At 29.2% G+C, this 14910-nt stretch overlaps 1 protein-coding gene across 1 annotated transcript in view; it reads right to left on the bottom strand.

Moving 5' to 3' along the window:
• The window catches only part of LOC126733841 (neurogenic locus Notch protein), a 143232-nt gene that overhangs the window by 105655 nt on the left and 22667 nt on the right, over positions 1-14910 (bottom strand). The window contains exon 2 of the mRNA XM_050437253.1: positions 14112-14193. Coding sequence (XP_050293210.1) covers positions 14112-14193 — 82 coding nt within the window. The remainder of the gene's footprint in view (positions 1-14111; positions 14194-14910) is intronic.

Raw genomic sequence — 14910 nt, 5'->3', positions numbered from 1 at the left:
GTTTAGCTCCATTATTAACATAAGAATTTATGTTTTAGCTTTGAATACCTCCTACTGTCTATCTGTCGATTTTGGGTTCCCTGGTTCGATGATTTTGAACCGCTAGAAGTTTTTGGCACTCATTTATTATTCAACCGGTGGTATAATTTGCATGATATCCAAACCGGAGACCTCTGTTTTGACTTTTTAATGTGTTTTCGAACGATGATGCTCCAACAACCCATAATTTACCTGAACAAGATATATTAAAAAAAATTTCCGAAGTATGTTAATTGGGTTGTTACGTTGTTAAACTAGTTTGACCACGGTAATTAATTACAAGATTTTTCACACTGAAAGGAAGATGCTTAATAATATAATATATCCAATCAGTCCTCGCGTGGGTAGAAAACCACATGTTACAATTTCCTAAACAAAAAGCTCGTAAACTAGACATATTTAAACATATGCGTTTTATCCGGACTACTCAACAATGCTAGGTTAAATCCTATTATGGCACACCCAGCCCAAACTCATAAAAAACTTGGTAACAAAAGGATCTAAATCGACCTAAATTTTCTAAACGGGTATTGTATCCCTTGTGTTACTTCCCCCTACACTTTTAAGTGTTATACTGCTTATTATGTTTTCCCCATATACTATTTTGTTTATCTTAATATATAGCTGCATATAAAATCTTTGTTATTCGCAAATGTTGTAACATCTTTTATACGATTTAATTTATTCAGTCTGATTTTTGCATTTGTTGGAAAATTCCTGATCATAATGATAATAGAAGATGATTAAAAAATAAAAATAATTAATTAAATTTAAATATGAATTTTAAGAATGTATTAACAAGAGTAAAGAAACTCAATCTACCGGATACATCTCATTAAATAGGCTTAAGAAAATTATATTTAATGTCTTTATTTTGCATATGCATCTCTTATAAATAGCCCCTATCTTCATGCACTCTAAAAAGAAAGGCAAATAACTTTATAGTCAAGGCGTTAAAAGCTCCAATATATCAACCACTGTGTTAAGCATGATAAATAATGAGTACATCGGCAAAATTCCAGAAACTGGCCTTTACTGTAAAACTACAAAAAGTAAAATGATCAAAGCAGTAACTTTATTTGCTATAAGAAATGAATAAATGCAAACGTGAAATGGCTGAAGCGTTAAAGCTGAACGAAGCTGCCTTATCTTTATTACATACTAATAGGGACAATAAGCGAGGCGAATAAAGTGTTAAAAGCTTTAATAAATCAGTCTGATTTTAAAATTTTGCGAGCAGTAAAAGCTTTATCTAAGACAAAGCTTCTCTTTGAAATTTGTTTTGCATTTGCAACAGCAAAAGATGTTATAAAATTGGCATGAACTTTATTGTATAACCACGCTTTGGAGGCAGAAATCGCTTTTATTATTTAATGGTATCACGACAACTGATCGTGTACCAAATGTGGACAGAGACAAATAAAGGGCGTTCGAAATACCACGATTGTTAAATTTTATATGCATAAAGCTATAAATTCAGGAGCGGATTAAAAAAATCTTTACCAATGTATTGACACCGTATTATTAATGATTAAAAAAAATGAGAAGGCTATATAAATATCCCATAATTTCGAGGATATTTCCTCTACATCCCTTTGACTTATTTTAACAACTCTTTGTAGGAGGTATTACGAAAAGCGGTGCAAAAATAGTGACTTCAAGCTTGATTAAAACATCACCTTACAGAGCTCAATAATGCATAGAGAGATGGTCAAATAGCAATTCTTAATGTAGGAAAATTGTTAGTAAAAGGAAGTTGTTATTATGGTATATTGAATACGAATAAATATATAATAAATAAACCGAGGAATATATTCTTAAATTTTTCATACTAGTTTCTGTTTCTAAAACCCTATTGTTTTAACTTAATTTAAACAATTATTTTTGTTAGAACAAACTTATTTTTGTTAGTTAACTCTATTCAATATTGATGTTTTAATAAAATTGTTGTAGTAGCGTCAGATATTCCATTGCACATAGACGGAGACTAAAAGATCAAATATTCTATTCTTTGTTGACATCACTCTATATTTGGCTCAATCAGTTCAGTCTTATTACCTTGTATTAAAATTCTGTATTCTTTCCAACTTGTTTCGCTAATATGGATATTCTATAAGTGAGTAAACAATTAGTCATAATTTATATCTCTTGATTCATTATCAAAATAATTCATATGATCTACTCGTAAAACAATGTGGTTAGTAAACTCAGATGCACGAGATGTTCACTCATTCTAAGTAACATCCTATTTATCAAAATATGTATTCTAAGAATATCTCTTTTCTTGAAACTAATGAAGGTATCTCAACTTTCGCTATAATTTGAATTTTGAATTTGAAGTGACCTGTTCTTTCTTATATGGGATAAAATATCTTGTAGTTAGGATTGTTATATCAAGTTTATATGACAATTCCATCATCAGCGAATAACTAAGTTTCTCAATGTCAGATTTTTCATCTTTGTTTTGTTATCCCTGTTCTTGTTCAGCCAATCAGTTTCTTAATTGTATTTAACAAGTTAAGAATTTTTTTTAAACCATTACTATGATTATCAGGTCAGACCATAATAAGGCAATTTTTGGCTTAAATGATTTACTTAACATAAACACGCAATCACTAAACTAGAACCACCAAAAATACTTAATAATAAAATAATCTCAGTCATTCGTATTATTTAAAGGCAGTTTTTCAAAATACCATTTAATAGTCATTAAACGAAAATCATCTTATTGTTTAATATAAATCAAATAATAGAGGTATGTTGACCTCTTGTTAACTTCAAAAAACCAATGCGTCATAAATAGTAACCATCATGGTGATTTTATCGGTGAATTGTTTAATCAACGATGATTAGCGGATTGACAGACGAAAACTTAGAGCAATTTTTAAAAGTGCCGCCGCAATAAGTGACGAATTTAAAACAGATTGCCCTGCTGGCACCTAAGTCGCCTATAAATTAGGCTTAGCTCCCAGAGATCATCTTAATGAACAAAGAACCCTTTTTTGTTATATTCAGTATCGCATTTTAATCTTAAAGCCATGACTCAGTATTTTATTATTTACTTGGAGTCCGAGGTTAATCGACTTTTTTTGTAAAACTCTTTGATTATGGCTTGCGGTCTGACATGAACGCCTCTAAGCACTTTATAATTATTACCTCTTTGGTAAATTTGTTTCCTAAGTGCATCTTTTTTAGAATTTTTAATTGGTGAAAAAACATAGCTTAGTTGTAGCAATAAATACAATTTATTTTTACATCTTCATCAGTTAATAAGTCCATTGCATATAAAAGCCACCGACAAAATTACCGTATCAAAAGCCATATTAAATATAACAATATCGTATTAACGCTTTGATGCAAAATTGCAGGAAGTCTAGAGGTCAATCGACACACTTATTAGTAATATTATATTTTTGTTCTGTCATATAATAGCATTGAACTAATATACCTTTCATTAAAAATGATTTTTTTACAACAAGCATTTAATTTTGACTAAAAAAAAACTACATATGAGATCTTAACTCATCTTTAATTCTTTAGGTTTTTCGAAAATTAAAAAAAACTATATCGGATTCAACTTTATGAAATAATCACATACAGCTGATCTACTACGCAGGTGACTGTATTGATATCCTTTAATATGTAGGGTGTTTTCAAAGTTGAGTCGTTTATTTTAACTGTGTGTAGGACTCGTCAAAAGAAGTGGATATACCAAAAATCACCTATATACCAGTTGCATGATAAAAGAGATAAATTAATAAAAAAAAATTGAAAAAATAAGTGTGTTAATAGTTTTTTTTATATTATCGACATTTATTTTATATTATCATTTTTGTTTACTGCTCTTACCGTTTATTAAAATTTGCGGCATTGTATGGTCTTCAATAGGAATCATGGGTTTGATCAGTTCTATTAGTCTTTTAATAGTGTTTAATTCATTTGTCTTATTATTTTGTGCAAAAAAATTACCCATTTTTGCGAAAACCATGTTTACGAGAAAACTAGAAGAGCTTTTCAACCTTAAATATTATAAATTGAGGAAGACTTTTTAGAAATGAACGAACATGACCCCACAATGAGTACTATAGCAGCTCAAGTTGAAGTTTCTCATAGTAAAGTGTGGAAGACAATATGACTTTTAGAATAGTTTGACAAAACTTAACATTTAAAAAAATTAATTTCGTATACAGTCGAGGCCACCTTTACACGAGATGGAGTGCAAAATTTCCACAATTCCGCGTGCTGCAAGAAGATCTAATTTTCAACATAGATTTTCATTTAATATTTGGGCTAGCGTGGTAAATGGCATGCTTATTGAACCCTACGTTTTTCCACCTCTTCTGACTTGTGAAATTTATTTAGATTTTCTTCGACACAAATTGCTACAATTATTAGAAGATGTTCATCTAGAAGTGAGACAGAATATATGATTCCTACATGATGGAGCTTCAACACAATTAAGACCAGAATTTTATGAACATCTAAATATTGAATTTCCAAATAGATAGATAGGGGGCAATAGATCCTCCTCGCTCCCCAGATATAACGCCTTGCGATTTTTGTCTGTTGTTTGAAAGAGTTGGTGTATCATGATGGAGCAGTAAATACTCTAGAACTTTAAGATTGTGTATTAATCGAACAAATGGGGACAATTTTGAACAAGTTTTGTAAAAAAGTGTAACCATTTAAGTTAATAAAGTTTTTTTTAAAATATTTTTTAATAATGTGCAGTGAGTCTCTTATTATGCAACTTTTATATATGTGATTTTTGGGATATTAATTTCTTTTGACGAGTTCTACAAGGTGTTAAAATAAATGATTTATTTGAAAACATCCTGTATATAGTATTCTAACCTTAAAACCAGACAATCTTCTGTACAACATTTGGTTAAGGGTCATTAAGGAACCACATGATTTCAAGAAACAAATTATATACCACTACTTACTCCATAGGTAAAGATAATGTTATTGACACCTAGACGTGAAGAATACCTTCTTGCCATAAGAGATGTCGAAAGAGTAGCTCTAAGTAATTGCTTATTGGATTGATTATCATCTACTTGATCTTAAAGTACTGCTATTAATGCTCCCTAAACACCAAAATACTATAAGTAAAGGCAAAAGTTTATATTCTGCTCGTATTATTGTCAGAGAATAAGACAATGCACTCAAATATTTACTAGTATCCTATCGACAATTACTGTTGGAGAGATTATGGTAAAGAAATTTCTCAAGTAATGTGTAAACTTCAAATGAGCAACGAAACCGTATTAAAGAAATACTCATGATGAAAACAAAGAGTAAAAATGGACGTGCAGAAAATAAACTGAAGTGAACTACTTTCCTGTCGATTAAAAAATAATATTAATAATAATAAAATTACAAGCAATTTTATACTGGGATATAATTATACTGTTATAAACTTTTGTAAACTATTATATTAGTAAAAAGGGAATAATGAAATCTTGTCATTGAGTTGTGCCATATAACAACTTATTTTGAACTTGTATTTCTTTTATGAAAACTTAATTTTTTATAAGATATAGAATTGGTCTCAAATGCTTTTATCTTTAATCTGCTAAAAAAGAGTGAAATATTGGCATAACTAACATTAATGTCGGGCTGAATTACTTTGAAAACGTCACAAAAGGGTTAGTGTGCAATTTGAAAATATTCACTCTATATTGAGATTTAAAGAACTTAATTTGAAGCTTGTGGTGTCAAAAATAGCAAGGGTATCACTAATGCTAGCAGCATTAATGATACCCTTGAAATTTTGAATGCTCCTGTAGACTCATATGTACATTCTTAGTTATTATGAACATATATTTTTATTTTATGCTTCTTTTTAGTTTTTATTTTATTTTAAGTAATATAAATGCGCGCATTAATTTTTTTATTTAAAAAATGTACTACTAAAAATTATCTTTAGAGCCAAAATATTAAATAAATTATTTTGTCTTTTTAGGGTGCATTTCATACATTTCCTAAGTGGAATTTCACCAAATATCATCAAATGGCCATCTGATCTTGAAAAGACAACTATTGAACAACATTTCAGAGAAAAGGGATTCCCAGGGGTCATTGGGGCTATTGATGGTACTCATAAAAAGATTGATAAGCCTAAGAATAATCCAGACTCATATTTAAACAGAAAGAATTTTTACTTTATCCAGGTCGGTTGAATAAGAAATACCTATTTATAGTTTATACTGAGTTTTACCACTTAATCTCTGGCAATCAGAGTTTTAAAAAATTCTCCTCTATGTTTGGGATTATGGATAAGGTAATGTGTATTATAAATAATGCAATAACTTTATTTACTTTAAATATATATTGTTTCTTTTTTTACCATTAGCTCCAAGTTTGGAGTTCACTTTTGGCTTATTTTGTTAGCACCTGAATATTATCGGTTGCTAAATACCGTGGAATGGACCTTTTTACTAAGTATAAGTGTAATTTTTAAGTTATATTATAATATTTTTTTTCCAGTGACGTATTGACTTCTTATAGCAAAGAAATTACTTTGGAGTTGAATTTGAATACCATATTAAAGATTATCTAGATTTTGAAAGAATAATACAGTTGCTAAGTAAATGCAAGATCAATTAAACCTTCTTCTGGTTATATTTTAATAGAAAAATAAATTATAATAGACTTACAGATTTTACTTCAGTGACAGAGATAAGAAGTAATATAGAGATAAGAAAAAAGAATAAAGAGATAAGAAAAATCAATAGAGAGCTCAGAGGATCTCCTATTGATTATTGCTATTAGACAGATTATAGAGAACCTGATAAAAAAGTATTGAAAAAGAGTGCGAAATAAACTGCAAATACAAAAAGTGAAGTGTTCAAGGCATAATACAGAAGATTTGAAGGCAAGTACATGTTAATACAAGAAACTTTAGGTAAACTTTGAGTTTAGAATGATACTTGACTGGCAGTCAAAATCTTTTTGTATTTTGTTTTTGTAAAATCTTTTTCTCTCCTCTATCTAAAATTTGTAAAGCAGTTTTTTAGCGGTCATATGATCTCGTCATCTTAAAAAAAGGTGTATAAGTAGGGTCAAATAGGATGTTGATTAAGGTGTATCTCATATTATGTTGCACTTATGTAGACTTCCATTCAATGCTCATATATTGTAAAAATGTCAAGAAATGGGTTCAAAATTGTCAGCTGCAATATCCCGCAATTTAGGATCATCATTAGAATGAAGAAACATCTTTAAATGGGAAACCTATAATTTTGCTCCAAACTTTTTAATGCTGATCATAACTGTATACGAATTTCCAGTGACTGAATGAACAAGCATGAGCCTAAAATTTTCCCATTTCGAAAAGATAATTTTAAGTAAGCAATTGTTCTTATTAAATGAATACCGCTTCTTTCTTTCAATTGCTTATTAAAACAAAATAGATGATCAATCATTTAATAAACCCTTTTCATTAATTTAAATGATATAATCTTAATACGCACTTTCAATAACCGAAGACATCATAAATCAAAACCATACCACCTATCAAAACGGTCTCAACGAAAATTAAACAAGTCCATCCATTCTTATAACGTTAAACAATCATAATCTTTATTTATATCAGCACAATTTCAATGTAGTACCACTTTACTACTTATATTTCTTGAACCCGTTGAGAGTAGTACCATTATTCGTGGGAAACAGGTACCAACATTGTGTCGTGGTTTCAGGCGTTTCCGTTTGGTACGCTACACGAGTTGGTTACGCGAGTGCGACAGGGAGAGAGTAAGTCCGACGTCCTCGTCTGGTACGTGTCGGATTTCAACCCGGCGCGACGTTGCCATGTATGGCGAAAAGAATTTACGCTCCCGGGTATTGAATAAAAGAGAATGTTGTCTGTTGGTAATAGAATTATTGCTCTTTGGGGATTACGCATTTAATTTCAAAGGCTGGTACCTGGAAAGGATGACAACACTCTTTTGAGACCATTTCTTAAAGCATATGCCTAAAAAAGTGTTTTTTTAAGTCTTAAATCTTCTCACACTTTCGCCTTATTTGTAAAAATAAAGTTGTTAAAGTATTATTTGGATTACCTGGAATTTGATATTGAAAACTAATCTTTCTTTCTAAGAAATAAAAAGTATGAAAAATAATTAAATGTGGCATCATGGTAAGTTGCACCATGAAATTTAACTTTACCATCGATCTGTGAAAAAGGTAAAAACTTCTGTTGCATGTGTGCGCTCTGGTCCTCGAGGAAATTTTCAAGATGATTTATTTTAAGATCGAATTTCAAGAATTTAGGTAGTTCGGTAGGTAGTCTAGACTGACCGAATGTTTAAAAGATAATATTATGTTTCAAAAATGACATAGATGACTTTAAAGAAAAAACATTTTAATAAAAGCCTTTAAATCATCATAGAAATGACTGGAGGAATGGATCCTGTGGTAAAGAATTTTAATAACGTGTATCGCAATCTCATCATTGAAAAAAAATTATGTGGCCAGTTGTGAAGCTTTAATTTAATAAACTACCTAATTATTCAGAAGACAAACATAAGTTGTGATGTTTATTCACACCTTAAGAAGGTCTTCCTGATTTTGACACGCCAAACGACTACCTAGAATACAAATTACGAGTTGTATATTCTTATGGCTTATTTCATTTATACCACTTTTTGACAGTCTGTTCAAGCTTTAATGTTTGAATAAAGGATAAATTGATAAAAGGTCTTTCGGATCCTAACCGATACCTGCTCTGTGGACAAAACATAATACAGGTCCCATTATAGAAAGGCTTAAAAGTTTGCATTTTTACTAACTTATACCCCAAAGCTTACTAGGTGTATTGCAAGCTACTAGGTAAAAGACGGTAGCAAAAATAAGACTATTTGTCAATTTTTTGATAAGATAATTCCACTTAAGATGAGTGATTTCTATGAGATACCGATTCTTGATTATAGTGGATTTAACTACATATGAAAATTTTTTTTATAAGATTATTCAAGCAGGTACTGGAAAGTGAATTACAGTAGAAATCATAGAAATTGACTTTTTACCCATTTTTTAATATAAATGCCCATTTGAGATCCAAGAATGATCCACGATCACTATAAAAGAAAAATTAAATTTTAAAATATTTGAATGCATTTCTGCAAATTGAAATATAGCATAATAAAGTGGAAAAATATACTTTTTATGTACTGTTCGGCATGGAAATCATTTTATATGAAAACCCATCTCGGTGTAGTTGGTTTAACTACTTACGGAAAATCATAATTCAACGTATTACTGGAAAACTATAATAGATTTTCTTTACAAAAAATATAATCACGCATATATAGCAACGAAAAAAATAGAGGATAAGCCTTGGAATTGAAGGGCTTAGCAAATTTTGCCAAAAAAATTACTTGAAATAGAGTTTTATTCAGAAAAGAATACAAAATTGATTGGAACACTTATGCTAGAAATTCTGTTTTTAAAAAATTAAATAAATATAACGGTATATTGATTATTCATACAGTAAGGCCTGGTAAATCAATTCTTATAGATAATATACCTGATTTAATAACAATATTATATACAAAGAAAATTATTAGAAAATGGTTTATTAAAACTGAAAATTATAATGAGCTGTTTGAAGAGAATGCATACACTTAGACTGATAAAAGTGGTACTTAGGGTAGAATGATACATATGCTGCATAACAAGATATTCCAACAATAAACTTAACTTCTAAGTAAATCAAGTACGGAAAAAATAAAAGTATTTTATCGTTAAACCCTAAAATTTGCAACGGATCTACATTTTTTTAGTTAAAGCATTTTTGGATAAAAAAATCAGCAAAACTGTCTGACATTTGAATGTATTTTAAGAAATCAAAATATGGGAAGCTAGATATAATGGAATGTAATGTGTAAAGTGTAGTAAAAGTTTTCAAAAGGAAAAAACTAGAAAAAAATATAAAAATATAAATACTAAAAGATATATTATCTTAAAATTCAATTATTTTATTAAAATCAAAAACAAAAATACAAAACTGTTTATTTATTTGAAATTAGATCAATATTTTGCGAAAACGCCTTTTACAAATTTATATAATTTTATTAATTATTCTTATTATCCATATTTTTTTATAAAAAAAAACTAAATACCACAACAGCTAAGGAAACATAAATTAATCAATAAATATTCATGTCCCGACAAGTTTAAAATATCAAAGAAAACGACATTTTTAGAAAAAAAACTTATTCACCATGTTTGCTTAATAGTTGTATGAATGAATGGCTGCCATTCATACCTTCATATTAATTCAAGGATACTGTAACGCAACGATTATTGCTATATTTGTCGCTTTATTTATTCTATAAAATGCACATAATAAGTCAAGTATATCATTATAAACGCAATTTATCTACTTTACGGCATTAAAGTTTCCATTAATAAAATGTCTCCAAGTAGCTAATACATCTTTAAAAATATTAAAAAATAGATCAGACAATAACTTCCTACAACTACTTTCATTTAATATATTTAACAACAATTTAAAAATAAACAGCTCTTAAAAAAATTGTGGTCTCATCTTGTCACCATAAAACAACGAAATGGCTGACTTCAATTGACCTCCATAAAGCCATATGGTCATTTTTTATAAGTTCGTCCTTAATCTGAACCAATTGGGATTGCTTAAGCCTAGTAGGTATAACGTTCGCGAATCGCCATACAGTGAGTTATGTTCAAGCTGCAAAAACACAACTGTTTTATGCTTTTAACGTTTTCTGCAAATAGTGAATCAACAGATGTTTATCAATGAAAACTGCTTGTACCATGTGCGGTTACTGGTTTTCAGCGTATGTATAATTACTAGAACTTTAAAAATACGTACACGACTAGAATAGAAGTGAAAATATAAAACAACTTTTTTAGTATGAATGTTTTTTTTATCTTACCCTATGTATATGTAAACTACCCCACTATGATCTACCCTCATATTATAAAAACAAGTTATTGAATAGCCGTCATTAAATGCAACCATTTGACCTATCTGATCTGAACAATTGAGTTTTACATGCATGAAGGGCTACACTTGTAGTAAAATTTATGATAAGCAAAACGATATTTTGAATGTATAACTCCAGACTTTTAGGTTGATTCTTGTTGAGTCTATTTATTTCCTAGCGTTTTTTAAATAAAAAGAAAAACTAGCTCATTTTTCTCTAGAATTTTTATTATATGATGTCAATTTCATAAAACATAACATAAAATGGAGACAGAGATAAAAGCTATTCATGCCAAATATTGCTTATTGATGCTATTAAATATTAGGAAAATTAAGGTAAATACGATAGTTTAAACAAATTATTAAAAATATTCAAAATAAAAAAAAAATAAAAATGACAGAAAAAAATAATTATTTAAAAAAGCTCTTAGAGTAACCAAAATGATTTACTACTTTTAACTAATATTAAATTAATTAAATATTCCTTTTATCTAAACCAACTATAAAGTAGTTATCTTAAGTTGTCGACCTGATTTACAAACTAGGAAATGAAAATGTTTATATAAATTTTATCAAACACATTAATCATAAAAAAATGTCATCCAAGACGTTAGACCAAAAATGGTAACAGCTAAATTAAGTGTTCCGAGGCAGCTTAGTCCACTTCCACCGGGCATATCTATAATCTTTTTATTCTTTTTATAGCATTCCGCCTCTTTTTAGGCCTTATGATGATTTTACTCACAAGTCATTTAGTCATTCTTATTTCGTCATTTAATCGCAACCAACCATCTCTTTTTCCAACTTAACATTACTTTTCTTATCTTCTTTTTGTTGTATGAATTTCTGTGAAGTTTATAACAGAATTAAGATCGGCTAATGCGATTAGTTGTTGGTGCATCTAATTTTTTACTATCTAAATGCAAAGATGTGTCTTTATTTATAATTTGATACACTCACAAAATTAAAGTTAAATTTAAGAAATAGATTTAAATTTAAGAATACTTACTTAAACCAATAAACAGAATTAATCCTCCCCTTAAATTTGGCCGAATCGCAGTAATTACCAATTTAAAACCGCCTTCTGGGCAAGCAATAAAATCGCCTTTCTAGTCCTCTAAAGCCGATTGTAAGTTACAGATTACTTGAAATGTAAATCAAAGGATTTTTGATTGTGCGGCTGCGGCGAGCATTGCATTTAGTATAATTCAGTAGCGTAGGAATTAAAATTAATTATTTTGTTAAAAAAATGGTAATATGATTACCAAATGAAGCTTTGATAATGATCAATCCTTTTATGTATAACCTAATAGGATATATGAATCCACTTTTACATTACCACATACTTCCAACATAGCCTCTTAGGATTCAGACTTGTGGTGTTCAAGCAACAATATTTACCCCATTCCGCTATTCCTGTGTATGTGTGTGTTCCTCATCATCTATGATACATACGCATCTTCATTCATGTTCTAAAAGTTGAAAATATTTCTACGCCACTGGTGAACCAAGCCCCAGGTAAAATTTGCCTCGACTCGTTTGTACCTTAGTGTGGGCCGATAGTTTATCTATTATCTGGTCTCGGAGCGAGCGCAGGGCACGCCCATAGGCTCTCTGGTTCCTTTTTGTTTTCTTTTTTCGTTTCTTAAAGCTTAAAGCCTACACTTTGTTGTCTGATGCAAAGGAACGGTTTCGAAAAGGGTCCTGATTGATACTAAAAGCGTATGATTTTAGCAATTCACTAATGGCGATTTTGTGACCCTTGCTTTTCTTCTTTGACTTGTTAAATATTTCCATTAAGAATGAATTTATATTATCTCCTTGGCTACGCATAAAAAAACTTGTTTAATTTAATCTTAATTCCAGATAAACGACAGCTTTAGAATTAATACACAAAAAAAATTGAATCCAGGGTACGAGATCCTATTAAGTTATGCATGTAAAACATCCAATTAAGTTGTGCAATTTGGTTTTTACTTTCAACAATACAACTAGTAGATTGACTTCTATATTATATTTAAAATAACTCAAAATAAATAGAAACAAAAAAACCAAAATATTGAAAAAAAATTGATTTTATAAAGTGCAATGACATCGAGGTTCAATTCAAAAGATATGTTGTAGTACCTTTGAGACAAGACTGCCATAAAGATAAAAGTAAAGAACTGTTACAGAGGGATTTAGGCAGCTTGATCATATCTTCTCAAAAGGATTTAAGACATAAGCTGAAAAAGCCCAGATAACATAATTAGGAAGCCCTCTATTCAACGTAGTTTTATCATTTTCAATCGTTAGATAAAATACATTTTAACAAAGACTGGTCATATGGAAAAATAAACTAAAACTATTGGTTCAATTTATACTTCCTTTACACATGCACCGATCCAACCACTTTTGGGCAAAAAAACTTCAGCCAAAAAACACTAATATACTAAAAAAAAACATCTGTTGAATATTAAATCGTAAGCAGCTTGCACCAGGAAAAATTTAATATTGTTAATATTATCCTTTACATGTGTTTCACATGTGGGTGAAGAGAATAAACAGACCGGTGGAACGTAATAAAAGATATTTTTTTTTGTTTAGATATCATAGTCCTTGTCTTGTCTTAATAGTAGCAATTATTATATTATTATATATTTAAAAAAAAGTAACTTGAAAGAATTCTCTTTTAAATCCTTTAAGCATTATTTACTTAAATAAGTAAATAAAACTTCCCGTGACAGGTAGATTTTAGAAGGCGTGTTGAAAAGTCTTATTTGACAATTTCTTGGGGGTTTTGTTTGAAAATAAAATATTTAACATGGGTGTGCTAAGAGACGATTTCCTTTGCTTGCATGCTTTATGATATTCGTTTACAAAACGTGAGGTTTTTATTTATTATATAATTTATTTTTTAATAAGTTTATATTGAGTTTTTGAATATTTGTAGGATTAATTATTAACATTTATTCAATGTTTAAGACACTAAATTTAAGATATTTCTGTTCGTCTATAAATATTTTATAAAAATTCATGAGTAAGGGATCTGCTGGATTTATAGATTTATATTAATGTAAATTGTTATTTATAATTTTAATACAAGACATGTACTTACTTGCAAAAACTTTCTCCTTTTAATGGCGATGATATGCATGTTCCCCCATTCTTGCAAGGACTGGGAGAGCAAGAAACAAAACCTGGAAAAAATAAAAAATATTCAAAAAATACATCCTCAGTTTATATTAAAAAACAAGATAAAGAAAGCGGGTCTTAAGTGATTTTAAGAACGTTAACTGGTAAGCCATTAGTTTGCGATAAAAATTTGGTCTTCGAAATATTTTATTGGCCTTAAGCCTTTGATTGGATACAATGGAATGTCGTGGGTCTGTTAATCGACTATCTGACCATCTCGAAACATAAATGGAATAAATGAATGTTGTAATGTCTTGTATAACTGCTATTAATTTTCAGTTGAGTTTAGAAAATTAAGCTTGATTAAAGTATCGTTAAATATTAATAGTATATTTTAACTTTTAAGCAACTGCATAAAAGACAATAAAATATGTATTTTGTTAAAAATTGTTAGGAAATAAATTTATTTATCCAGTAAATTTTTGTTGGATGTATTTTTTTAATTTAAAATCTTTCATTAACAAAGCTACAATTCTTGTAAGTATGAAAAACTAATCATACTTTTTAACTTCATTCTAGAACACCAATCTAAATTATTATCTACTGACCATTATTGGCTGTAAATTGACTTCTTTGGTTAATATTGATTTAGAAATACTAAGAATTTTGTTAAAAAATAGATCAGACTATAGCTTTTTCATCACTAAAATCAGATTTACAATCAATTTCTTACATCCTGCGCTACCGCCTCTCATATCTTTTTTCTCAACTAATAGCTTCTG

The sequence above is a fragment of the Anthonomus grandis genome, chromosome 3 (assembly GCF_022605725.1).
Source record: "Anthonomus grandis grandis chromosome 3, icAntGran1.3, whole genome shotgun sequence".
Classification (NCBI taxonomy): domain Eukaryota; kingdom Metazoa; phylum Arthropoda; class Insecta; order Coleoptera; family Curculionidae; genus Anthonomus; species Anthonomus grandis.
Note: the sequence above shows the minus strand (reverse complement) of the source record. Positions and strands in the feature narration are given on the sequence as shown.